Here is a 27,646-nt window from a genome sequence, read left to right on the forward strand (position 1 = left end):
TCTCTTTTTTTAATATCGCAGCTATCCCTCCTTTTTAACATTTAAGAGGAAACAAGTTTAATATTCATGGCTGTTAATAGAGAAGGGCCATTATCGCCGCCCCATTGTTCTGAGCCCCGCACAATGCTGCTTGTATTTTCATGTGTATATTCCCAAAGTTCCTTCTGAGCGTTTAGTGAGCACTTTAATATTCATGGGTGTTAATAGAGAAGCCCTCAGTATATTGGCATATTGTTGGGAGGTGTACATATTGGTCTGACTTTGAATAGCCACAGTCCTCTTTTCTTTTGCTCTGTTTTGCAGGGTTGATGGGCCAGGAGTAAATGGGCATTTTTCCCCCCCGTCTCCCCCTTACAGAGAGAACATCTTTATTCCAGTCCCAGACTTTCTGGTTTCCCATTCAGGACCCTCAGAAATAATGTCAGGCAGAAGAAAAGTGGAGCAAATCAATCTTTCATGGTCTTTTTGAGACCAATTTGACATCCATGGACTCTTCTTTTCTTTCACAGCCTACAAGGGGATGGTCAGGATCTGGACAAGGTTGGGGTCTGATGAGGGGAGACATGGGATCATAATGCAGCAAAGAGAGAAAAGAAAAGCAAAACAAGAAAAGATTGCAGGGATGGGGTGATGGAGGAAAAATGAGGGTGAATGACAGTGCAAGAAAGGAGATTAGAGCCCAGCAGCTGCTTTTTGGGGGGTGGGGGGGAGGGGGGAGCTCTCTCCCCTCTTCCAGCCCTCCGCATGAATAGGATTTGAACAGAGCTGAGATTGATTTATAGTTATTGCAGTTGAACATTTATTGCTCTTAAAGAGTGGCGGGGAGAAAAGAGAGAAAAGGGGTTTGAAAAGCTCCTTTCTGTATTAAAGAGGTATCAAATGAAGACTGCTGAGATAATATACAGTGGCCAATGGGAATTTGATTTGCTTTAAAATTTAACTCTTGTGGGGCCGCAGCTGACGGCCGCGCTGGGGAAGGCTCCGGGCTCCGCGGGCGCGCAGGGAGCGCGGGGCCGGCGCTGCTGGGGCCCGGAGCCCGGGGGGGGGGGACAGGTCCCGGCCCTGGGGGGGGGACAGGTCCCGGCCCGGGGGGAGCCCCCTTTCGTTTGCCCAGCGCTGCCGAGTGCCCGGCTTCATCGCAAAAATCTCCGGGCGGCTCCGCGCACGGCTCGGGGACGGCAGCAGCGGCGGAGTTGTTTTTATTTCTTAGTGATTATAACAGATACGTGTGTGTATATATAAATATATCCATTTTATTTTATTATTATTATTTTTTTTTCCGCAAGGAGGGTAAAGGGAGAAGGGATGTAGAGCTACAAGATAGCCGGCGCGGGGAAGAGCCCTTTGCGGAGCTCTTTTCCTGCCCTGAAGCCGGAGGTTTCTCCTCTCCGGCACCAGAAACGCGATCGCAGCCGAGTCCCCCCGGGCGCAGAAAGGAGCCCATTGTTCAGAAGGGAGAAATACATTTTTAGCCGTGATTGAAAGCTCCCCTCTCGTTTGAACTCTAGAAGAAAGTCCCTGGCAGGGAAGAGCATCCCCCTCCCTCTGCCCCAACATCTGTTTGGAGCAATCCAGGCTCTAGGGCAGAGCCGGGCTCTGCCCCCTCCCAAAGTCATTAAAAAGATATTAGTTGAGCTGAGAAAAGTCCAGCGCAGCCCCCGATCCGGAGCAGGGGGGGTGAGAATCATTAAAGACGATTTGGGATTTGCCAGCGCTAATACCAGCCGAGGGGGCACTGGAGGGGGGGGGGGGCGGGTAGAAAAGCCCCCCCCCGAGCAGCAGCCCCGCCGTGCCCCTCCTGCTGCCCGGGGTCCCGGTACCCATCGCCCGCTCCGTGCGCCCCTCCGAGGGGGCAAAAAGAGGGGGCGGCTGGAGGCAGCGAGAGCTGGGCTGGGAGCCCAGGAGGCTCAGGTGCTCCGGCCGCATCCCCTGCACCTCCACCGGCTGCAAAATGCCCCGGTAGCCGGAGGGAAGGGGGGCAGGGGGGGGATCATTGCACCCCTGCGGGTGCCGGGGGGAGCCGGGGCAGGAGGGATCATTGCACCCCTGCGGCTGCCGCAGGAGCCAGGCGCCTCCGAAGTTGCTAAATGTGTCATTTATTAAAGCATTCAGGGGGCTTTTCTTTGGCGTTTGCTTGCAAACTCACAAAGGCCGAGCTGCTGTTTGGGGGTCTTTTCTGATGGAAAAAGGGCTCGGAGACCCCCGGCACAAAAGAAATCCTGGCAGTGCTTTCAATGGCCGGGACTCAATGAGGGGGACCCTGTGCGCAGCGGGCGGGGGCGAGGGGCCGCCCGGTGCTGCCTGAAAGGCAGGCCTGAATGTAATGGGGAGATCTGCGTTTATTTGTTGGGATCACATTTAATTAGCTTAGTACAACCCTTGAAAGACAAAGGGACCTCAATCTGGATCCAATCTGAAGCTCGTTTGGAGAGCGAGGGCTCCTGGAAAAGTCAAAAGAGAGAAAGGAGAAAGAAAGGGGAGGCTGGGAGAGAAAGGGGCTGGGGGCCCAGCCAGGTGACTGGCACGCGTGAAACAAGGGGGCCTTTTGGGCACAAGGCAGGGCTCAAAAGGGAGGGAGGAAAATAGCCTCTTCCTCAGGTTTTACCTACTTAAACCCCCTGAAGGGGCTGGAGCTGAAAAGCCTCAATAGGGGCTAAGGAGGCTGCAAAGCAAACAGCAGCGCTGGAGAGGCGGCTCCGGCCCTGCCGCGGCAGCAGTTGGCAGCACTCGGTTATGGGAATGTGCCCAAATGTTACCTGCGCCCGGCACGGCTCCCGGGGGGGGGACACGATGGGGACAGGCGAGGGCCGGGGAGCCACAGCCCCCGGAGCCGTCCCCGCAGAGCTGGGTGGCAATGAGGGGAGCACGGCGGGCAGTGGGGGACCCAAGGGGGTCTCCCCAGGGTGTGCCCCTCGCTCCGGGCAGCTCCTTGTGTCCCCTGGCCTCTCCTGCTGGGACACGGTGGCACGGGGCACATGCAGGTGGGTGGCACGGAGGAGGCACCGCCACCTCCCCAGGGGGAAACAGGAGAGTGGCCATCCCTGGGGTGGGGGAACATCCATGGGATGGAGCCGATAGGACCCCTGTGCCCCCTTTGAGCCGTGCTCTGACTTTGGTTCCCTTTCTCCTCCTGGAGAGTGTGAGCAAGGAGAGGGCTGGGGGGTCTCCGAGCAGAGCCAGCCCCTTGGAGGGTCCGGGCACGGTGGGTTCGGTACGTTGAAGCCGTGGCCCCCCGAGCGAGCTCTCCAGCACACAGCGCTGCCGCCCCTCCGAGCCAGGCGGGCTGATTGCGCTGCTCGAAAAAGGAGCTTTAGGGCATTATTTGCCTCCATTTCACTCTGCGGGAGGCCGCGGAGCCGAGGAGGGATGCTGAGTGCTCTCCCCTCCGCTCTCACTTTCTTTCTTGTCTTTTTTTTTTTTTTTTCCCTTTTGAATTTTCTTTTTTTTTGAGTAGTATTTCCAAGATTATTTTGGCGAGGGGGTCACGGCACACAAAAGCAAACAGGGAAAGGAAGAAAAAAAAAAAAAACAAACCAACAAACATCCTCGCCTTCCCGGCTGCATCTGACAGCTTCGCGCGGCTCAGGCGGCCTGCAAATGAAACATGATTGTGGCAAATTGCGGCGGTAACTCCTCGCAGCCCCGCGGTGCTGCGGCACGGCCAGCGGGACCGCCGGCGTGGGCGGACGGCTGCCAGCCCCCCCAAAGCAGCCCCGGCACGGGAAGTGTGAAAACAGCCCCATAAAACAGCTCTGAGCCAGGGCTGCCCCTCACCGAATGTGTTGGGGTGAGGCAGGCACAGGGGGGTCCCCCCTGGGTGCTCCCCAGGGTTTCCAGCAAGGCTGTGGGGCTGGGGACAGACCCCACTCACTCGTCCTCATCCTTGTGGTCTCCACACCGGGGGTGGATGCTGAAGGGGCTCCCCGTGGATAGAGGTTGGATGGAATGGTGCAGGAGGGAGAGAAGGAGATTTGGTGTGGAGAAGCAGGAAAACTGGCCCCCGTGACAGGGCGTTCGCATCCCACTGCTCCGTCTCCTGCATCCCACCACCACCTCTCCCAAACCCCACAATCACCTCTCCCAAACCCCACTATCACCTCTCCCAAACCCCACCACCTCTCCTATCTCCCACCACCACCACCTGCATCTCCCTCAGCAGCAGCTCCAGCACCAAAGACCCCCGCTGGCCCCCACACCACGACACCAGCCCGGCTCGGGCAGGGCAGGGCGAGCAGCCCCAGGGGAGCAGGCACGAATTTGGGGACCCCACGGCTCCCTCCTGCCCCTCCACCAGGAGGAACCAGGCCGGCCGTGAAGCTCCAGGCCTGCTGTACCCATACTGGCCGGTCCCAAATGGGATTCAGGAGCAGTGAGCAGGGGACAGGAGGGGCAGGAGCCGTGTGTGGGTTCCCAGCACAAGGCCTGCAGCGGGCGCCATCACAGGCCTTGAGGCCTCCCATGGCTCCCGGCCTTTGGCAGCCCCACTTCTCCACAGCACAAACAGCACCAAAACCCCGGCCCCGGCCTGCTCGGGGGCGGCCAAGTTTAATATTCCCCGGCCGATGGCCCCGACAAGGAGCCCCGCCGCTCGGTGGGCACGGCCGTGGCTGAGTGACGGCCCGCACAAAGGGAAGGCACCGGCTAATCCCCCCGGGCCCGCGGCACCTGCACCCCGGCCTGGCCGGGATTAGAGGGCAGCGAGCCGGCCTCTGCAGAGATCAGAGGCTCCTTTAGAGCGGCCTTGAAATAGGATTTCCTCAGGTGATAAGGGGAAGGGTGGGAAGATGAGCTGGGGCTGCCGGTACCTGCCCCCCTCCGCCCCGTGATGCTCTTTTGGGGTTGCCTCCCTCAAGCCCCATGTCCCAGGCCTGGAGGGATTTGGGGGCACCCGTCCCCGATGCCCTGGGGGTGAATGATTGCTCCCTGGCTGCCTGCCCCATCCCCAGACCCCACCGAGGTGCTGTGGGATGGGATGGGGGCTCGGCCTCTGCCCTGCTCGCTGCCTGCGGTCCCTTTTTTTATTTTCCAGCCCTGGCAGAGCAGAGAAATGCCCCATATGTGACAGGGGGAGCACAGGGGGCTGCTCACCCCCACTGAGCCGAGCGGCCTCTGCCACGTCTGGGCAAAAAATATCCACGGCAGCCACGGTGGCAAGGCCAAAGAGCTCGTTACAGCGAATAAAACCCATGTGGTGCTCCACGGGATGCACCGACACCATTTCTGCACGAGGACTCCATCAGTTCTGAGCCCCCCGCATGTGCCACAGCCCCAAAAATCCCCTGGAAAACGACCCCAGATTCAGGAACCCCGTGTTCTCGCAGGGCAGGTGAGGCTGTGAACATCCACGTCGTGCCAAAAAGCCACGAGCTCTCCCCACCCACCTTACTGTAAATACAGCGGCACTCAAAAACACGCCATGAAATATTCAGTAGCCAGGAAAAAAAAATAAAAAAATAAAGTCCCCGTGCCCGCTCGTCTCTTTTCAATGATCACTCGGGTTTAACTTGCAGCGTCCATAATGCAGTTTGTTCTGAAATCATGCAAAATTAAAGAAAGTATTTTAGGCTGCCTTGAAGCCTCCCCTCTGCTCCCGAAATAGCCCGTGCCTGTTCAGGCACCGAATATAGAGCCCGGGAGGGCGGTGGGGTGATCGTTAACCTGATGAGATGCTACGTGCTGTGCTTTTTCGGGCTGCTGCTCGGAGATGCTTTGCAGGATTGCAATAAATGTCCGTGTGGAAGGAGCTGGTGAGCACGGCAGGGGACGCACCGAGAGAAACAAGGCCCCGAGTGCGGCTCCCGGAGGGGCTGAAGCCTCGGAGAGGGTGTGCGGTGAGGGAAGGGGGGCTGCCCGTAAACGACAGGGAAAATTGGGAGCCAGTGAGCCAGGGTGGGTTCGGATGGGGCTGGGGACCGCTGCTGGGCACTCACCTGGGGTCTCCTCCAGCTCTGGCTCCTGGCCCCAAATCCCACAGCGGGGTGCAGGGCGCTCCCTGGGCCCCCTCGCCGCAGCCTCCTCAACCCCAGGACCGACCTCCACCAGGAGGCAACGCCACGCTGATCCCCACCCCAAAAAAAAAAAAAGAATTAAGTCGGTCCGTGCTTAAACCCGCTTTATTCTGAGGTTTCAACCTGCCCAAAGCCGAGCAGAGATTTGGTTCCTCTCCTGGAGGCACCGCAGCAGCTTCTGGGCAGCAAACCACACCTGAACCACAGGACCTGAGCAGGTACCTACAGCCCCCAGAGCAGCACCAGGGGGGGATTTATCACAGCCCCAGCCCCCAGGACACCCCACAGGGCTGGAGGAACCCAGCACAGGGCCCTTGGCTCTGCGGGAGGTGCCAGGGCAGCCGCCAGCCCCTGCCCTACAAGCAGGAGCCATGTTGGTAGCAGCGGGGCAGTTCAATGGCTGCGGCCCCTCTGCCCCGAGCGGGCAGCAATAATGGAAAACAAATTGCTGAACTTGGGAACATTTCAAGCACTTTAGCCTGCCAGGACACCAGACTGCTGATGAAAACCCAGCTTTGCAGGCACCATCTTAATGACAGGCCAAATTTCAAAGGCTTGCAAACTATTTTCTTTTGCTGCCCCACCCCCTCAATAAAAGGTTGCATCAGAAAGAGATATTTCCATAATTTATAGTATGGGTATTTCACTGGGGAGACTCACTAATCTGTACTTACAGATACATTTAAGAAAATGCATCCTCCCACAATCCTGTGCCATTTACGACTATTGGCACAATCTGTAATACTCAGTCTTCAATTAAGGGACACCTTAGGGTTCATTATCACACAATTGCTCCCTGTGAACCATGCCAAATGCTGTTTTGGCACAGAGCTTGGAAGATGAATTAGAAGGAAGTCTTCTCGGTAATGCCCGCTCCCAATTCCCATCAGCAGCCTTTATGCCCTCCTCTAGCCATTTTTTCCCCCCTCTCCCCTCTTTCCAAGTGGCTTTTACTATCCCATCTTTCACTGTCTCTCTTTGATTCTCTGGAGGTATATTTAGAGATGCTACATCTCCTTTTCTTCCGGCTCTCAACATGCCTCCCACTCCCTGCTTTGCAGATGGGATCTTCTTTCCTCCCTCCCTTCCCCCGGCTGTAAACTCTCCGCTACAGCTGTCTGGGTAACAGCGGCAGAGCTCTTTTGGGTGGTGGAGCACAAACCTCGCGTTTTACAAGGCAGGGCAGAGCCGCCAGCAGCTTTGGCCTGGTTACAGCGCGAAGTCACCGCGCTCTCTGCCTCTCCCCATCGGCCCCGCGCTGCTCCGCTGATCCCATCCAAAGGGTGCCCGGCGAGCCCCAGGCACAAGGAACCAAAGCTGTGGAAGAGCAACAAGTTCAGGGTGCTGAAACCAGGGGCTGAGCCTCCTTGACAAGTGATAAAACACTTCTGCAGCCGCAGATTGAGTCTCCGTGCCCGCTTATAGAAAACTTCCCTTTATTAAAATTGATCTTTTGGGCCCGGATGGCTCCAGTTCCAGCACCTAACTGGGGAAACGCTGAATGAGGTGGTGCCAAAAGGCACTCTGATGTGACAGGAAGGGGGTCGCACGGGAATTAAGGCTCGAAGTTGAGGTAACGGAGTCATCCCCAAGTCCTCACGCGAGCCCCGGGTGGCAGCGGGGAGCTCGGCGCGCAGAGAGGGAGCGAACGGAGAGAAAGAGACAGGAGATACTTCACCCACAAGACACCTTGTGGGAATTTTATTATATAGAGTGTAAAATGCAACTGTCAGTCAAATAAAAAGAACACTTCTTTTTCTTTTTAAACACCATGCTCAACATTATCCAATTGCGTTTTCTTTATAGTTAGACATTTCAAGCATAAGGAAAAATAAGGAAAGAACCCAAGAACAGTAACTTCAGTACATTTCAAAACGGAATGTCCCGCAGGGCAATTAAAAAGGCAAGAAAAAATAGCTTCAATTCCGTTTTTTCCTTTAAAAATACACTGTTATCTGTACAAGAAACACTACAGTAAACATTGGAAATCATATTATCCCTTTTATTAAATCAAAATTATTTAGCGCATACTGTGGTTAATACTAGATTCATTTATTTCTCTAGGTAATTTGACAAATATTAGATAAGAAAATATTTAAAAGAAATGAAAAAGCAAAAAACACCTTGGAATTAAAAAATAGTTACTACCTTTTATATGGTTTTATGTTCCACAGTGTTTGTTAAAAGGTACTAATAGCAGGTTCATTTTAATATTAAAAATAACAGTATTTATATTTCTGAGAGCATAGAGGAAGGTCTTTTTCTTTTTTTTTTCTTTTTTTTTTTAAACAAGCTTGGAGGTCTTAGATACATAAATGCAACTAGCAATGGAGACATGAAAAAATGTATTGCTAAAAAATTAACACGTTTTTATATTACCCCTTTAGACTCTAGAAATTATACAAACCCTACAAAATGCCCCCCCGCCCATAACTTGTCTGACAGTAAAACAGTAACTGTCTCAATACAGAATTCACATAATTAATTACAATACATATCATAGTTCAGTTTTTTTAAAAAATGCAATAAAATCAAAGACAGCCAAGATACAAGAAATTAGAAGTAAAACATTTAATGAATTTACATATTTAAGAATATTTAAATACTGTTTAAAATTTTTTTTCTTTTTTAGGATTTGTTACATACCACCTAAGACTTCCAAGCCACTCTTTCTGTTGCAACAGAAAAGATCGAAAATTAAAAGGAAAAAAAAAAAAACCACACAAAAAAACACATGTTGAAATGTCACAGCTCTGGGGTGCGTTTTGGTGCCTGCAAATTCTCTGGCTTCTCTCCAAAAAGAATCCCGGAGGTTGTTTGTTTTTTTTTTTTTTTTTTGCTGTTTTCTTTTTTACAAATTTAGAAACAGAATTACCAGCATGTCCATAAGTTTAGTACATTACTAATTGTTCCTGATTCTTAGAAAAGTTCAGTATAGATTATCCTACAGCTAGTGTTTCACAAACAAACAGAAAAGTCTTCATCAAAATGTTGCAAATCTAGAAACCTCTGTTACAAAAAGGTTTTCTTCCACAATGATTCCAAGAAAAAAAAATTGCCACGAGGACCTTGTTCTACTGCTCCTAGAGAGAGAGAGGGGGGAAATAAAGGAAAAGTTACTTGGCGGCGGCAAATTCTTACAGCTGCCTAACCCTCCTCCCCCGACACGCACACAGGTCTCTCCGTCCCCGTTGCAGCAGGGCAGGCTATAACCTCAACCCATGCTCCGAAACCGCTATCGCGGAGCTCTCTGCCCTACCGCCTGCCTTCCCCGAGCTCTCCTTCCAGGAGCTGGTGCCTTTTATTGAACAACATCTCCCTTCTCTAGAGGCTCGGTCTTTGCGAGAGCGATGAAGAGAACTCCCCTTTTATCACCACTTCTGGGTCACACTTCACCGGCGCCCGCGGCAAGCGCCGATGCCGCACCCGTCTTGCGCTGCTCGACCCCGGCGGCGCGGGGCTGGGGATGACAGCGGGGAAGGCTCCCCCGTGCCTCCCGTATCCAGAGCTGCTGGCTCTGAGGAGCCAGAGGGAAGGCAACAACTCAGTGGGGAGAAGCGTCTGACCCCGCTAAGGTGCCTGTGGTTTGCTCGTGCTTTTTGCCAAACGCTTAGATGCTCACTCTGCAAACGCGGCACGCAGGAAAGCCCTGAATTTATCAGGATAAATCCCACAAAAAAACTCTCCAGTGCTCTGAAGGACAGGTGAGGCAACGTTTTTCTTGGCAGCTGGTTAATCCAAATTGCTTTTCCCCTATAGTTTTCCCCTCCTTTTCAGGGCAGGTACTCCCCAGGCAAGCACGCTGCTCCTACCCTAGCACAAAGCTTGCAAGAGAAACGGCGAAGTCGGCAGGACGGAGCAGTGTCGTGCTGCCTTGATCCATCGTTCACTTTACCTAAATTCCCCAAAGCCACAAAACAGCTTGGGGATTATGAGGAAAGCCCCCAGGAAAACAAACAAGCAACCCCTTGGTTATCCCCCCAAAAAAACACCCTGTCCAAGCAAATTAGACTCTGGTGTTGAGGTAACAGGACGGTAGCAATCGATAGCAACGAGCAATTTTTAAGTTCCTCGGCCACAAAATACCTCCTTGCTTTGCCACAGGAACCCAACACCCCCCCAATTCCCCAAGGGGAGCAGCAGCGGGGTTCAGGGAACACGAATACAGACCTGGCTGTGGGCCTGAGCCTGCCCTAGTGTCTGCCCGTAGTAGGCAGCCTGCTGTCTGTAATACTCTGCCCAAGCCATCGTGTAGTCCGGCTGGGAACTTGCCTGAGAAGCAGCGCTGGCAGCATGACCTGGAGGGGAAAAAAAAAAGGGGAAAAAAGGGAGAGATGAGCAATTCGGCAAGCTCAGGGTTAGGGTCTCCTCCTGCAAAGCTCAAAGAACAGCCAGCCCCCTTCCGACAGCTGCAGAGCCCTGAAAGAGCGACGCCGGGAGCTGCTGTTTGGATGCGACAGGACAGGCTTTACGCTGGCTGGCGAGTGACAAGCCAAGAGCAGGCAGAAAGCGTTAAAAAACCCTTCCCACGGCTGCCGGGACAGCCTGATAGCCTGCATGGCTCATCCGTGGCCCGGAGGCTCCAGCAGCAAGGTGGCAAATGCAGATCCAGAAGCCGGAGCCAGGTGCCTTGTAACGGAGCAGAGAAAGGCAGGCTCAGGGTTTTCCCCCACACCTCTGCGTGGAGTTTTCCTGCCTCCTGACAACCCACCTTCACCTTTCTGGGGTTTGTGAGCGTCAGTGCTCAGCGTGTGCTAATTTTCCCCGAGATAAGCCAAGTGCCAGCGTGGACACGGGGGCTCCTGAGGGCCGCAGCTCAGCGGGAGCACCCAGCAGCAGGCAACACGACAGAGAGCTTCCAGCCAAAGAACTACATGCACCATCACCAGCAGGAGGGACCAGAGGGGGTTTGCAGGGGACTGGAAGCTGGTAACGCCAGGGGACGGAGATGCAGGTCATTGAATTAGTTAAATCTGTTTTGCTCATCTCCAGGAACCCTGTTTCACTCACTCTGTTTTTTGTAATACTCCTCCCATGCTTTGCTGTAATCGGGATGGCTGTTCTGCTGCTGGCTCTGTTGGCCTGTGCAAAGATGACAACAAGGGGCACGTCAATACGGAACAGGTGACAGTTTCCAGCCAGTGACATCTGCTTCTCCACTAGACAGGCCCTGGCGCTACCTGAATTGCCCAGACTCCACGCTTCAGCTTCCACATTTCCGCAGCGTTGGGTGCCCTCAGTTCAGGGAAAGCCAAAGAAAAGCTCCAGCTCCTGATTTCGTCTCACCTCTGCATCGCTGAAGTGCCTTAAGCCTAATTCCACCCCTCTCCTCCGCCCCGCTGGGACTCGCTCAAGCCGTAACACACCGACTGGGAGCTGCTGGGTTTGCACGTGGACCACCCGAGGCTCTAAGCCCACTCCCGTCTAGCACAGGGACAGCACAGCTCAAACCCCTGAGATCCTGGCCCCTCAGCCTCCAGCCACTGCGGAAACAGCCGCATTTTGAGCCATCTCTTGTTTTTTTGGGGTCTGCATCCTTCCCCTGTGCTCCTGAAGGTGGAGCATGTCCAAGGAGCCCAGGTGGGCAGTGCCCATCTGCACCACAAGGCTGTGTGAGCCTGCAGCTCGCTGCCTGCCCCAGCACAGAGCTCTGCGGTAGCCACACGGCTCCTGGCTCAGTCCTGCAGGAGCAGAGGGGCCACGAACTCTGCACAAAGCCCCGGCAGTGCCGAGGGCTGGGGGGAGCTGCCACAAACACACCAGCAGCCGTGAAACCCAGCACGGGCTGGGGCACTGAGCTGAGACCTGCGTGGGCAGACCACGCAGACCCCAAAGCCTCAGAGAAAGGGGGGAAGGGTCCCCTCTTTCCCACACCAAGACGCCTTCAATCCAGCACGTCCCGGTGTCGAAGGGGAGCATCCAACCTGCTGGCTGCAGGGCTAGGGAGCCTGTGCTCCCTTGGAGCAAAGGGCCCTCAGCAAGCCCAAATAAACCTGAACGGAAAACACAGCGGTTAAAAAACTGCAAAGAAAGGCAAGTGCAAGCCACTAGGCACAGGGATGGCAGCAAGGAAGGGGAGAGAGGTGGAGGGAGCTCTTCTAGCCCGGCTGAGTGCCCCTGCTGCATCCCCAGCGCGGCCGAAGGAGGGCTTTGAAGTGGGGGGCAGGGGGGAACACAACACTGTGAGCGTGGTGGGTGGAGGGAACAGGGCAGCAGTGTCCTGTCCGGGGGCATAAAAGCGGGTTAAAAGACTTGACCAACGCTACAAGTCAGGACCTTTGCTGGCAGAGGTCAAGGCTGCCTCAACTGTCCACCTGCTAATGCCGACAAAGGGCCTCCTTCAATGCCTTTTCTTCTGGGAGAATTACAGTCCGCAGCAGGCTGAAAGGACACGCAGCTAAATGCGCTTCACGGCCAAGCGTTTCCCCGGCCAGTTAATTTATTTAAGATGGGGGAAGTAATTAAAATCTAAATACATGTGTAGGGGGTGGGGGCCTGCCCCTCCTCCCACAAGGAGGGCACTCTCGGATCTGGCCCTCGGAGCCGGGGACGGCTCAGCCCGCGCTTTGATGGGCTGGAGGAGCCACGAACACGGGCTGCAGCGCTTGGTTTCCTACAGGCAGGGAGGGGAACCCTTCCTGAGGCTGTTTTTGAATTAAAACTTAAAGGGTAAAAACAGGAATTCACCCAGTTTCTGATAATAATGCTCCTGTGCTGCTGTGGGCTCCACCTGGCCTGACCGGGTTGTGCTGGGAGCTGCAGGAGGAGCGAGCGGTGAGGTTTGCATGGGGCACTGCCTTACCCCCTCTGTCCTCTCCTTACCGGGACTGCCTGGCTACAAACAGGAGCGTGGAGGATCCTAACGGACATAGAACTAGAGAACTGATCTTCTTCCGTCAGGTTCAACAGCAGAAATAAGACATCTGTCCCCAAATCACATCCTCGTGATGCAAAACCCAGCACAGGGGCAGGATCACTGAAGGCAGACCCTTGGGAACTACAGGGACCTGACAAACTCCCTGCAAAGTGCTTGCTGTCGGGATGCAAGCTGCACTACCTGGGGGAATCAAAGGTCTGGGCTTCTTCTATTAATTACCAAACTCTAAAGCCAGAGGATGTGAGCGTGAGGACAAGGCTGTGTGTTAGAGAAGGGGAGATTTTTCTCCCAGTGGCAGGTGGGCAGGGTAAGAGAACGTCTGGGGGAGATAAGGAAGAGGGGGAAGTTACTCAGGTGAGTTTCTAGACACCTCTCAAAGCAATTAGCAAAGCATGTTTCAGCATTTACTCAAAGGTTTTAAGTAAAGACAAAAACTACATCTTTTTGTAGGGCTTTCCCTGCCCTACTGACTGCTCTGCTGGTGCAGGAGCAGGCTGATTCCTCGAGCTCAGGAAAGCCCAGCGCTCTGGGGATTGCACAGGAATGGATTTAAAAAACATTTCTTCCTGTAAAACAAGCTAGTGGGAAAATTCTGCTCTTCAGTACTGTACTATTCCACTCCTGTACAAAAAAAAAAAATCCTTTCAAGCCTGCCACTGCATTTCGCTGTCCTCAAAACCAAGCTACTGACTTTTTACATATCCCTAGAGCTCTACGGAAAAATAATGATTTTTTTAGCCTAGGATTTCTGAGGAGCAGAAGCCCTCTCCCAAAGCATTTTTCAGAGCTTAATGCCAAGTCCCTGGTCCCATGCAGGGTTTCTATGTTCAGCTGTAACACACTAGAAATGCACAAACATGAAGAATGCACCATTGAGGATTTCCAGATTTCAGATATGCACAATTTCATCAACAATAAATGTGATCAGTGCCATAGGGAATCACAAAGGCAATCGCTGGTGGCGTTCCCCCAACTCTTCTTCCATCTCAGGTTCCTCAAACATTGGGAATTCAGACTGAAGATAATAATCTACTTTAATGCTAAGCCAGCCACAGCACCAAAAGGCACCTGTCTTTAAAACCCTTTACAATTAAGCTTACCCCCCCAACCCTTGTCCCCAGCTTTTTTGGTGCTAGCTTTTGTTTTCACAGGAAAGATTCTTATTTCCTGAAAAACTGTGATTAAAAAAAACACTCTGTTGGGCATTACTGCCCATCACGCAACCTTTGAGATTAACAAACAGACTACAAACCTGCTCTGCTTAGGACAAACCATTGCTGAGGTAGTTGAAGACAGGACGATGCAGTTACCAACATCACTACCAGCGTTACTTCAGTTATTCTGAAATGGGGAACTTCCATTCCAACCTGCTGAATTTTGACTGAACGGTTTGGGGAAAAAACGGACACCTTAAACCCTGAAGAAACTTTGCTCCTGCCAGCCAGGAACAGAAAGCCCAACGGCAGAGATGATCTGGACTCAGTTCCTGAACTCACAACTACCAACCAGCATTTGTGCACTGTTATTTTCATTTGAAAGCTGGTTATGTTCTGGGAATTTAGCACTGTGGAGGCTGAGTAGTTCCCATTAGCTCCCAAAAGGAGATAGAGAGGGCACTGATACAGTCAGTGTGGATGAAGCAGGACAACAGCTACACTTAACCTCTTCTCCATTTTCTGCACCTACTTCCCAGTCTTTCCATCAGACTGGGAGTTGGAGAAGAGTTCATAAGGAGAATGTTCAAAAAAATAATCAAGAATCCATACGGTTAAGAGCACAGAGATGGGAGGGCTCACCATCATATGTGGTGTGCCTGCTAGGGGAAAGTGGGGCTGGCAAGTGCTTGCTCAGAGAATCCTGGCAGGAGAAAACCTAAAACAGATTTTATTTTTTGCTAGACAGGAACAGAGAGCAAGGACTAAGTTTCTACACAAAAAGGGAAGCAATAAGCAGTTAAGCGCACAAAAAACATTACCGTTTTTGATGGACTTTGGCTTATTCTGAGCTCTAACACCACAGCACACCTCCACATACTTCCTTTGCTCAGGAATTCATTTTGCTGTTATCACAGAAGTGGTCTTACGGATGAACCTACATTTAGTGGGCATGAAGTGGCAATTGCAAATGGGCATCAACCCTTCTCAAACCCAGGTCCTAAACACTTACTTGGGACTTGCTGTCCAGGCTGCTGCCACGTCTGGTAGGTACTGCCCCAACCCTGTGTCATAAACGCCTGAGGACCACTGCAGAAGACAAAAAGGCATGCTGAAGTAGACAGTAACGCATTTCACAGGTCATATGCATGAAACTGGCTGGAGAAACAAAATTATTTGTAGTCAGCAACTGCTGAGCAAACAGGCGAACAAAGGAACAAAAGGAAACGTGCAGATGTTAACAGCTAACCACGTGGATGTTGGTCTGTTCGTGAAGCCCAGGTGAGGACACTTTGTACTGAGCAGCACCCCGGTGTGTGCAGCTCGAGCTTCTTTTTGTGCTCACTGCACTAGAAACCAGAATTTTGGAGACGCCAATACCTACCTCGTTTATGATTTAGTAGTTGAAATCCTTCCTGTAGTCAAGCTTAAAGGTTTCTTCTCTTCTGGATGCTCCCTTTTAAGAGGCTCCACTTACATACCACCTGTTCGGGGCCCACCACGCTTCTCCCCGTGCTTTTACAGCTCCCAGCCATTCCCCACAACAGACCCGTGACGAGATGGAGAAGCTTACTTTTGATGAGGTGTAGCGGGTGCTTGGCTGAACGGGCTTTGACCAAATCCTCCAGGTCCACCCATGCTGGTACCCTGTCATGGAATCCACAAATACTTAATGCCAGCTCTAAGCAGAGGGTGAAGGTAACTAGTATGAGCAGTAAGAAAGGGGAGAAAACAGCCTGGAACGTGTTCCATTAAACCCAAGCACCTGAAAGAAGTGACTGATCCTCCAAGGACGTAGTTCTCAGGACTGTCAGGACACTCCAGGAGCTCAGCTTCAAAAGCAGCTCTGGCCAGCCACAAAGGGGCTAACAGGACTATGGAACAGATAGAAGTTTTCCTCTGAATAGCTTGGATCCTGAGGTTGGTATCAAGCTGCCTCAAGTAATTCAGCACAGAGGTTGTTTTTCAGTTCTGTTCCCCACTCCTTACTTTCTTTAAACAAGTCTCCCTCTCCAGCAGTACTCCAGCCTGACATTATTAAGCTTCGATACCACAGTGCTGTGTTAAGTGGAAGATAAAAGTCATCCTGGATTTACTGGAGCAAGGGGTTCAGTGTTACTTTCAGTGTGGTGATGCCAGGACTGTGCCATTTTCACACAGTAACACTATTGTCTTCCCTTCAAAATCCCATTTGCCAGCCTTCTTATCCCTTATTATAGTTGCTTTTCCCTCTCAAACAGCTGCCCACTACACTCAGTGTCAGCAAACAGTTCGATCCTCCTCTGGGACCACAGCAAAAAATTAGTCCAATGGATGCTTGAGGACCAAAGATCAACATAGCTGTTAACGAGCAAATGGTTCTGAAGCTAAATAATGTAAGCGTGTGCATTCTGTGCCATCCTGCAAGTCCAGGCCTACACGTACCTAGCAGTGAAGAAACCACTTCTGAAAGAGACAGACCAAGATGAGAGATGCAACTTACACCAACTTTCTCGTCTATGAGATGTCTAGCGAGTTCAATTTGCTGGGGAACTCCTCTGATTGTGAATATTCGTACACCGGGGTCTGTGTTGGGAGGTGGGTTTCTCTGGAGCTCCACGTGGGCTCCCGACTGTTGATTTATGCTCTTGATGTTCTCGCCACCTGAAGAAAAAGGAAATCAAGACAAAGGGTTTCAGCAACTCCTTCCATAAAAGCAGAAAACGAGACTCTGGGAAAGAGGATATGGTTTCAGCTACCTTCTGTGTGCCTCCAGCAATGTGGGCTGGGGGTGGCAGTAGCGTAAGCAGCCACATCACCTGAGCTCATGTCACTTCTTCCTGCTACCTCATAAGCATGACCCAAAACCATGAGCTATTGCAATGCTTTCTAGGGCACGGATGGTGCTGTTTTAAGAACACACCATCTTCCTGCATGCACACTGCAAGGCTCCCAGCAAGACAAAAAGCAACCAGCCACACACCTCGTAGCTTAAAACCAAAGAAAAGCTATCTCAGTGTGCTGTTCAATAGCTTATTCCCTGAGAAACCTCTGCTCAGTGCGCTTCTTAGGCACAACACAGCACACACGGCTCTCCACGGAGCAGGATTCCAAGCTGTCTTCCGTGATCTCAGAGGCAGTTGTGCATGCAGTGACCACGTCTGGCTACTTTGCCATCTGGATACACCAGAGCACCCGAGTGCTTCGAGCAGGATGCTCCGGGGCCAGCCAAAGAGATCTGATTTCCTGAAGACCTGCTAGGTCCCAGTCTCTTAATGAAATTTGCTTAACAAAAGCTTCAGCCAACATTACAATGGTTCAATTCTTCTTTTGGAAGCTCACACAACTTACAGACCAGCTCCACTCGACTGGAGAAATTAAAGGGTACGGGGAAGGAAAGGAGTTTACAAATCCTAAATCACAAACCAAAATCAGCAGCCAAAAGGACACGCAGCAAGCACAGTAAAGCAACCGGAGATTTTTGTTCACTTTTAATTAAAAAGCCTCCAAAACCCTCCTCAATTTTGCTCGCATTTCCATCTCTATACATCCAGCACAACTTCAAAACAAACTGTGGATGTCGCAGACACTTGTTCGGTTCATTGTAATGGACTCGTGACCTTTTTAACATTTTAAAGCCTTTCTGGGGAAGGGAGGAGGAAAGCTTGCCAAAGGGCAATTAACTCTTTCCAAATGAATTTTAGAAGATGCATTTAACAAAAGATAGTCGTGTCACACCCCTGGGCAGACAACAGGGATTGTACTGCATAGCCGAAATCGAAGCCACTCATTTTCAGCCACACAAGGGAAAGCCGTAAGATGGAGCTGACAGTCCAAGAAGTTTTTTTTTATTCAATGCTTTTGTCAGATGCAGATTTGTATCAAGCCCCTGTTTTTACATATTAAGGTGAGATCCGAGTCAACAGCTGCTTCCCGTGCTTAATGAAAGCACAGGAGCCAACACGCTATGGATCATGAAGGAGAGGGAGAACTTTTTGTGGGGACAGAAGCATAAACACAGGCTGCTGCGTGCACAGCTGACTACCCTGCTCCTTCCAAAAGCAGACTGAAATTTGAAGCATTCTCACCAGACTGGAAGCGAGAATATAGATTTCATTTCTCCACTTAGCATTCAGCACCAAGCTGGGAGTTGCTGGGGCTGTTTCCACATCAGCTCCCTCCTGGGCAGCGCTGAAGGATCACGTCCCTTTATTTTTGGGGTTTGCTGAGAGGCCCCAAGCTCCTACCTGCAGCACCAGGACTCGGTCTCCTTTTCCTCCTCGCCCTTTGGAGCCTGCCACATGCCAAAGCGCCCCCTCCCATCCGAGCTTTCCTAACTCGGCCTTGAGCATGCAGATGAAGTGACACGGCCAAGAGGATGCCGTGTGGTGCCCGAAGGAGTTCACCTTCCCTCTTGACGGGGTGACCCGCTGGGCACATGGTGGCTGTCTATAGCTGCATTCAGCAGCCCTCTCCATTCTTCTACCTGATGGGGGGCAGAAGCGATCCAAGAGTGGCCCCCCAGCTGGACGTGAAATCGTAAAGCAATTAATCAAACCTGCTAAAAGGCAGAGCTGACAAGAGCCAGGCCAGCCACGTTATCTGTCAATATTGCTGTATTTATCATGGAAATCCAGCGGGGGCCCAGAGAGGCTGCGGTTTGTTTCCAAGCACCACCAAACAGAGAAAGCTCTTGACATGTGTATGGTGCTCGTCTCCACCCTTCCTCGAGTCTTTCAGAGAAGAAAAGCTGCACCTACCCACCCTCTAGAGGAAAAAGCTACACACAGGATTTCCAGGGAGCCAAGAACTTGGTTTCGGCTCAAAAGGGCTCCAACTCTGAAGCTGAGAAGCAGTACTCGTAAGAAGAGGGCCCTGGATCTTCTGTTGTACGTGCTGCAGAGACTGAGCTGAGGCCAACTTCCTCGTCTCCCTCTCCTCCCTGCTTCTGGAGCGAGGACACGGAGCTGGAAGTACAAAAGCAGTTACCTGGCCACACCTGATACCCTATCCCCAGGGGCCCAAGAAATGCACTGCTCAGGTGCGAACCTTGGATACCAAGCCACACGTGCCCGGAGGGCTTGGCCAGATTTCACACGGAGGGCTAGCAGCCAAGCTCTGTATCACAGGGGCAAAAAGAAAAAAACAAACAAACCAAACAAAAAAACACACACCAAACATTAACAGCTAGAAACTGCTCAGAAACTAAAGGGGAAGCTGGGGCGTGAGCAAAGGCTTTGAAATTGGTGACTGGTTAAAAACATTAACCCCCAAATTAATATCCCCTCTCCCCTGTAATGCCCCACAGGCAGTGGGAGAGGAAACAAGAAGCAGCAGACAAGGGTGTCTTGCATCAAAAGATGGAGAGTGTGGTACATCCACCCTGTCCAGACCCCAGAAGGTAATGCTGCAGCCATCACTCACTTGACAAAAAAATGAATGCTGCAACAGTCTAAGAGCACCGGCACCGTAAGAGCACCGATTGCAAGGTGGTATTACAAAGCTACGAGCATTCAAATCACCATACAACTAGTAATTAGTCACTCCAGAAAGCTTCTGATCTGGCTGGGTAAGAATCCCTGTTTTGTTGTTGTGGAAACAAAGGTAAAAAGCTACCCTTCACCCCCACAGCGAGCCTGTGCCAGGCCTCGCACTTGACTGCTAGGACATCGAACTCCACTACCTGCATTTATCTTTTCAGCACAGTGCTCTCTGTAGTCACAAATGCTCCACTTCAGTGCACTGCTGAACAACAAGTGACCTTTTCTGATCCTTTATTAAGGATGACTAATGGATCCGGCAATAAAGTTTCATTATAATTTGATTTTTCCATACACACAGCTCTCACTTGTGGGCTTAAAATTTGCTTTGCTCGATCTGTGCCCAACCGGACCGTTCGCTGAGCTCAGGAGCAATTGCTCTGCAGCATCTGCATAATGGGGAGCACAGGTGTTTTGCCATACTGAGAAAGTTCCCAGGTTTGTGAGCAGGTTTACAGCAAAGAACATCTGAAACCGACTGCAGATGCACTCCTTGCGCGCCTGTGTCCCATAACCAGTGTCCCTTGTCATCCAGTTCAGGGTACCACAGGGCCCAGACGTGTGAAAGGGATCAAGCAGGGTTGCCCGGCTGTGGAACAAGGGCACAACACGAGCTCAGCCCTGCCCAACAGGACAGCAGGAAGCTAAATGCCACTGAAACGTGGCACAATGTCCTCCCGTCTCTGCCTCCTTTACCGTCACGGCTAATCTGTTCCTATTCTACTCACCTCACCTCTGCTGACACTAAAAGCCAACTGTGATTACTTAAATGCTACTTTAAGCATATGCCATTCTTTCTAAAATAAGCAGATGGAAAACTTAAATACAGCCCCTTTGATATATCAGTGGATTAACTCCGAAGCATCGCAACAATTAAAGCCACAGGGCTATTCCTGGTTCTAATTCAAGTACTGCCGTTACCTGGTGCTCTACAACAATTTGAGACTGCTGCTGCTCTGTTTTTATTAGTGTCTTGGAGGTGGGCTGCTTCTTGAGAGAAAGGCCAGGTGCCTTGTCCATGTCCTTAGCATGGAGAGATTCAACGGTTTAGGCAACAAAGGGGCCTCCGTGGCAGCAAATGTGCTCGCCTGAGCAAGATGAGGTGCACGTGGGGCACCAGTCTGTTCTGTGACAGGCTCAGGCGTGAGCTGTGATACAGACAAGCCCCACCGCTTCACTTTATTCATCAGATGCTTCAGGTCTGTGGCTGGGAGCAGCTACAGTTACTGCCACATTCAGAGCCCTGCCATTTTATCACATGGCACTCACAGAAATTCATCACGACAAAATGACTGTTCTGCTCGTCCCTGATAAACTGTCCTTTAAATGAGTTCTCTCTAAAAAGGATCCACAAACGAAACTGCCTTTTCTCAGCCAGCTGCTTGTTATAACAGGCTTACTTGACAGCTCTGCATGAAGAGCTCCTCTTACATATTGTGAACAAGGGCCTGGAGAGTACAATTATGAGCGAGAACACCACAAAGTAAACAACCACAAGTGCTTCTCGCTTATTCCTGCGCTGCATTCACAGGCCACTAAATACCTGCAATTACAAAAAAACTCCCAAACCCCACTGTCAGGCAGCAAGAAGGTGACCATCCAGAGACAGAAAGACTGCAAGCTCTAGTATTTACGTTTGCAGACCTACCTTTGCCTATAACAAGACCACACTTATCAGCTGGCACCGTGTAGGTTATTTCTTGCATGCCCCCAGGTGTTCCAACGCTCCAGTCTCCACGGCCACGACCTCTTCCTCGGGCGACAGCCAAACTTCCAAAGCCATCTCGTTCCTTGGAAGGCAAAAAATTGGTATTAGTGTTTTTTTTTTTTTGCTGGCCCCAATGCACATTAAAAACAAAATAAAGCAAGGTAAGTTAAATAGCATTAAAATCAATGGCTCTGAACTAAGATATTCTTGGACTTCAGTTCCACATTCCAGATTTTGAAGTAATTTAAAGAAATGCCAGTGATGTAGGTTTGCAGCTGCCTTCCTGACTCAGGAAGATAAAAATATTTTTTAAATGCATTCCTATGTATCTGCTGAAATAAACCTTTAAACATGCATCAGCTACTAAGGGACTTTTAGGTTGTGGTGGGGGCTTTCATCATAACAACGAATAGAACTTGGCACTGACTCACGCAGAAGTTACCTTCGAAACCCTTTCAAGTGCCATTCTTCAAAGAACTGCTGGAATTACTCAGCTGAAATGCACATTTTCCAGAACTTCCAAAGGCAGCTTTAAAGTTCAAAGGCATTTAAAGGACATAGCTATTTTGGATAACTGATTTCTCCAAAAGCAAAGGCTGTGAGCCCTCAGAGGCTACCCACAGCAGGCCTCAAAACGTAAGTGGACAATTACCAGAGTTCTTCGAGCACAGTAACTGCGTACACCAACAGTTGTTGCCTCCTCCTGCCTCTCACAGCCACCAGACCTGAGGACTGGAGTCTGAAGAGGCAGCAGAGGAGGCACTGTCTGAGCATTGTTAATGCTGTGCTACCCCAAGTGTTACTCAGCCCTTCTGAGCAGAGCCTCCAGCATCTGCCTCGTGCTAATGCTGGGTTCCATTCCATGGGGTCATCATTTTCAAATAACTTGAAAACAACTCACCATGAGGGTAAAAATGGAACTACAATGAAGCCTCATGATGCTGCCTGAAAAAAAAGGGAACCTTCCTATAGCTCAATGAGCCCGGATCCAATTTAAAAACAAAACCAAACCAAAGCTGGCAGCTCTCTCCTGGGCAGCAGCATGTGTGGTCTACCAGAGGAAAAAATGCAACACTGCTATTCTTCAGACAGCAGGGTCCATCCACACAGCTGCATGCACAAATACTACATTCTCATATAAGCTCTTTCCACCCAAGAGCCTCCAGAACCCACCTGTGCTGTGAGAATAAGCTCATTGATGATGTGTGCTGCATGTTGACACCTATCGGGAAGCCCCATGACCTGTGCGACTCTTTCAGGACTAATCCCATCATCTGTGAAGAGAAGTGACAAAGACTAAATTAAAAGGAGAAAACATCCACCCACCAACAAAGGCTTCCTTCCAGCACCACCACTGCTAGCAGCACGTTCACAAAACACGTCTAGCCCAAGAGCTCTCCCTTCCCTCCACCTTCAGCCACTCTTCCAGGTACTGAAAGGAGACAAAACCCAAACCCCACTGCAGAGGGGACAGCGTTTAAAAGGCAACACTTTCAATGTCAAAAAGCCATGAGAGAGGTTGATATAATTTTAAGAGGACAAAGGCAGCTTTGATAGGTGATCAGACAGCCAAGGACCCAGAGAAAGTTACTTAGAATTAATCAACTCCTGATCCCCAAAGGCTTTAATGTCCTGAAGGAGAATTCTTTAATAGGAAATAAAAGTGGGTTTGGTTACTGGTATTTTGTTTTCCCATACAATTACCAGTCAAGACATTACTGTTGTGACATCTAATGTTTGCAAGTAAGATGTATAAAATCTTACTCTCTGAAAAACAAAGTGCACGAGAAAGCAGAGAGTCATTCAAACAGGTTTCAGAAAGAGACAATGCACCTTTAAAGGAGGAAAGCCTAGCTGCTGGAACCTCAGAGCAGAATCACCGTAGCGATCCCAGAGTGGAACACTGGTAAGGAAATAACAGCTCTCCATCCTCACACAAACCTGGTTTAAATTGAATCCTAACTCCAGCATCATTCTGAATCTTTTTGATCATTTCTCCATTTCTTCCTATCACAATTCCAACAGCAAACCTGGGCACAGAGACCTGATGGGAAAGGCAAAGCAGTATGAAAGCTCAGAACTAGACCGAGTGACTCTGATTTTACAAGGAGATGCACTTAACTACGAGGATGGGCCGCATTAAGCTGCTCCAGGCTACACAACCATATCCCTTAAGAAAAACAAACACGTGGCCGCAAATTCCTTCCCCGCTAAATGAACTCTGCACTGCAAGAATGTGGCTTCAAAAGATAATTAGAGAAGCACCATCTGGGAGTCCATGAGAACTCCCCTTTGCAGCCAGACTCACTCTTCTGGCAACAGAGCACATTGCTTTTCAAAAGCAGCTTACAAGTTACATGCAAAATTCGAGGACTTCCACCCACTGCCCATCCCACAGGGAGGTTAGCATGAAGAAAACATACCTCTATGCTGCCTCCTCCCATTCTAGAACTGAAATCATTGCGTACGCCTCGGAAGTCTGCCTGATCTTTCTCTCGGATGATCTCCAGTACCATTTCCCTCGCTTGCTACATGGGGAAAGAAGTTACAGTTAGCTTAAATTTACTCTGCTTGCCATCTCAGCATTGGGGCCTCAACAGGGGCTAATTTACCAGTTGGGGAAGATCTGTTTTGGTCAGACGTGGAAGATGTCAAAGCGTGCCAGGTGTGCGAGGCTGCAGTTCCTTGTGTGCAATTGCTTACTTCCAAAGGGAGGAGCTTTAGCTTTTAAAATATAATCACTGATTTCCCCCCCAGTTTTTTAAAATTAAATGAAGGGAAGGCCCTTTCCTACTGGATAGGGCTGAAATAACAGTATGGTACAAGCTGTGGTAACACAGTACACAGCACATCCACTAAGAGGTAGAGAACGTGTACCAAGAAGGCAGGTGGCCAGTACTGAGCTCACTGGCACTCAGAGAAGTTATGCACAAGTCTGCAGCAAGGCATTTTCTGAGACAAACGGATATTCTTCCTACCTACTTGCAGCTCTCCAGGCCTTTCAGAGACTTGCATATAAGCCCAGCTAGTTAAAACATGTCTTAGAAATAAGCAAGCAGTGCCACCATTAAAAAAAATAAAAAGCCCACATGTGAAAACCTTTGAGCCTTTGTCTCAATATATTAACTGTCAATCTTTTGATGTTTTGCTTCTATTTGCAAGTTTGAGGGACACTGGCAAATCCAACTGCTTTCACATATATTTTAAAATTTTCCATGTCCCCTTCCTAATTATTACATAAGGGGAAAACTCAAGACATTTCAGAGACGTCAAGATAGAAATAAAGCATCCGAGATATTTGCTAGTGATTTGAGATGGTTAAGAACTTTGTACATTGAAGCACAAAGAGTCCCCCAAAACCCAAGGCTCATCGAGCTTCTTAAGTGCTTTCTAAGCATGCTGTACTTTAAGTGCCTCCAAGATCTTCCAGCCTATGAAGTCTCTGTGATTGCTTGCCGTAACCTATGGCATGGAAGATGTGACAACAGCAAATCTTGCAAGGTAGAAGAAACCATCTGGAAAGCATCAGCACTCACAGTATGATTTGGTTAAAAGTAGCAAGACTCCCATTCATGTTTTTACATATCTATGCCTTTGTAATAAGCATTAGAATTTTGAAAATTATCATTTAAACCTAAAAGTCCAGTTACATTAAGTGGCTTGAAAAACACCACCCAAACATACCTGAGCAGCATCAACTGTTACAGCAGTTTATGCTTAGGGAGAGCCTACGAAACAAAGCTATTTTTATTGGAGACAGGAATGCTAAGCTAGATTTAAGTACTTAGCAAGGTATGAAAGGCACTTGCTGAGAAGTGGAACATGCCACAGCTCAACTTTAATTCCAGAACTCCCATCATGCTGCAATCTTCCAGCCTCTGGCTGATCACAGGTAGAACCCTGACACAAGGAGACCGAAGTACCAATATTAAGCAAACCCCTTGGTTTCAGGAGTTGTGGTTATTTTCCTTTTTTTTTTTTTCTCTACTTTTAATTACCTGCGTCAATTGGCTGTCTGAAATACTTCTGTGGAAGGTTCACTTTGTCAAATGTCTGTGTAGGTTAGTCACTACAAACCCGTTTGCTTAAGTATCATGTATCTACGACTTCTGCTTCAGACTGGAAACCTTTTCACAAGCTTTTTCCAAACCATCCTCCTCAACTCTTCTCCTACCCACGTCTACCATCTACATGGAATAAGAGCTCCTGGGTTATACAGTAAACAAGCCAACACTTGATAGTCCTTTGCTTTAACTGATTCTACTCATACTTTAACCTTATAGAAGAAACAAAACCAGCAAGGATGATATCATTTACAATTTGATTTAACTGTTAGACATTCACAAATACACTTATGTTTAAGCTTCTCATCAGTACTCTGGGACAACTGCTTACTTATATTACGTACCTGTACTTTAAATGCATCTCCAGTAATACGGAGAGGTTTATCTGCTCCAGTAGGCAACGGACCATCTTGGATCATAATCATTTTCACACCTGTTCGCTCCTGAAGAAAAAGCACAGAGCACTTTGCTAAGCAGAGTCCCTAAAACTAGGGACTATATTTTGGTTACTAAATGTTACGTAGGTCACGTTAGCAGCTTTGCAGAACACTACCTTAGCTCTTCGTATGTATTTATAGCATAAATTCAGTAATAGTCCTGGAGTGTAAAAGATTGCCAGAAGGTGTGCTACTCCTGAAGATCTCAAATACCTGAATCTCTTGTAAAAGCAAAACCCCTCTATTTCACCTGATTATTTTTTTTTTTTAGCCATTTCCAAAATCCGCAGCTGTCTGCACATAAGTTATTATGTGATCAGCCTTAAAACTACTGGATGACAGAGGCCTAACCAGGGCATCCAAAAAACCTGCATTTTTGACCTAGGTGCTTTTCTTGTGCAGGATGCTAGAATATCTAGGAACATTGATTTATACATAACAAAACATTGAATTAGAAAGGGGTAGGATGAGGAAAAAAAAGATGACAAACGCCAGCTTCATCACAGATCAACAACAAAAGAGAAGCACAGCACTCTACAACAGCATGGCTGGCATTAAAAACTATTGCAGCAGCAGACTAGAGATAGCTTTTTCTTAGCTACAGGGATCCCCTCCTGACCAGCGCACACCAAATGTTATCTAAAGCACACGAGTTTCTTTCACAGTTCTGGCAAAACTCCACTACATGCGTAGCTGGGGCCAAACCGATTTCGTTTGTAACACAAGATTGGAGTCCAGCTTTCCGAAGGCAGAAGAGTAGTCCCTGCTGTAGAAGGTTAGAGCATTTAAGGCTCTCCGTTTCAGCACGCTCTTGTTGATCTAGAGAAGCTGCAGTAGGGAAGAGAGCCCTAGAGTAAATGCATCTTGCGCACCTGCAACTGTTTTATTGTTTCACCTCCTTTGCCGATGACTAGACCCACTTTGGATGCCGGGATCAAAATCTCCTGAATCGTACTGTTGCCATCAACATCGTTGTGAAAACCAGGTCCGTTCCGACAGCGATCTACAATCTGCCCCAGTAGCCGTTTTGCTTGTCTTGGAAAAGAATCGAGGGAAACAACCATTAGACAACATTGTTCCACGTCAGCAAGGGACTAGGAACCATTGGAACGTGAAGTGATCGGGGAGAGGAGAAGAAGTGAAAAGATGAAGGAAACCACAGTTAGCACTTTGTTTTTTTTTTTTATCCCTTGGACGTACAACTTCCCCTATCGTGATTACTTATAAGCAGTTTGATTTTTTGAAAGGGGAAGAGAGAAGGAAGAGCAGCAGCATGCTCTGACACTGTTGGAAGTTAAGGATAATAGCTCAGCTATTACATTTGGGGTGCACATTTTGAGTGAAGATGCTCTACGTCCTGAACTCTTTAAAGCTTTATTATACACATTCTATAAATTATATATAATACTTAATAAAACTCAATCTCTGTTCTCCTTGGTCAAGCCAAAACAGACACTGCTCCAATAGTACCGCAGCACGTTGGTTAACCTCTCTCTGATCACAGGCAACTGCCCTGCCCTTCTCTGCCTGCTCTTACCAGCAGCACCACGCACACTGTTCTAACACAGCCTCTGCCCCAAACTGCAGGTGCTGAAGCTACACCAGGAAGCAAGGCAAGGATACTGCAGCAGCCACCAGTGGAAGAGACTGGGTTCTTCTACTCCTGGTGAGAAGAGACAGACACAAAGAAGCATTTCGGAGGTTAAAGATACCTCCTCTAAAAATCTTTAGCACGTCAGAAGTAGCTTGCAGGTCCTTCCCTTCATCTCGAGGACTATTATCAACACGTCCCTTTTCTGCACTTTTCCTACAGCACTTCTCAAATAGGTAGCAGGAAGTCTCCAGTTCCCTACTCAGTCTAAAGCAGCATCTCCCCTCT

General features: G+C 49.6%; 1 protein-coding gene across 4 annotated transcripts in view; it reads right to left on the minus strand.

The window, feature by feature from the left end:
* Nucleotides 1–7,676: 7,676 nt before the first annotated feature.
* FUBP3 (far upstream element binding protein 3) overlaps nt 7,677–27,646 on the minus strand; it is a 39,418-nt gene continuing 19,448 nt past the window's right edge. For 3 of the 4 annotated variants that reach the window (XM_038164948.2, XM_038164950.2, XM_038164949.2), the window contains 12 exons: nt 26,640–26,802; nt 25,675–25,773; nt 23,690–23,794; nt 23,208–23,310; nt 22,440–22,540; nt 21,207–21,348; nt 16,522–16,682; nt 15,613–15,686; nt 15,052–15,128; nt 11,019–11,090; nt 10,179–10,306; nt 7,677–9,091 (listed from right to left, as the gene is read on the minus strand). In XM_038164948.2, coding sequence (XP_038020876.1) covers nt 9,083–9,091; nt 10,179–10,306; nt 11,019–11,090; nt 15,052–15,128; nt 15,613–15,686; nt 16,522–16,682; nt 21,207–21,348; nt 22,440–22,540; nt 23,208–23,310; nt 23,690–23,794; nt 25,675–25,773; nt 26,640–26,802 — 1,234 coding nt within the window. In that variant the 3' untranslated portion in view covers nt 7,677–9,082. The remainder of the gene's footprint in view (nt 9,092–10,178; nt 10,307–11,018; nt 11,091–15,051; nt 15,129–15,612; nt 15,687–16,521; nt 16,683–21,206; nt 21,349–22,439; nt 22,541–23,207; nt 23,311–23,689; nt 23,795–25,674; nt 25,774–26,639; nt 26,803–27,646) is intronic. The other variant, XM_038164953.2, reaches the window with a different exon arrangement.

The sequence above is a fragment of the Anas platyrhynchos genome, chromosome 18 (genome assembly GCF_047663525.1).
Source record: "Anas platyrhynchos isolate ZD024472 breed Pekin duck chromosome 18, IASCAAS_PekinDuck_T2T, whole genome shotgun sequence".
NCBI classification, from domain to species: domain Eukaryota; kingdom Metazoa; phylum Chordata; class Aves; order Anseriformes; family Anatidae; genus Anas; species Anas platyrhynchos.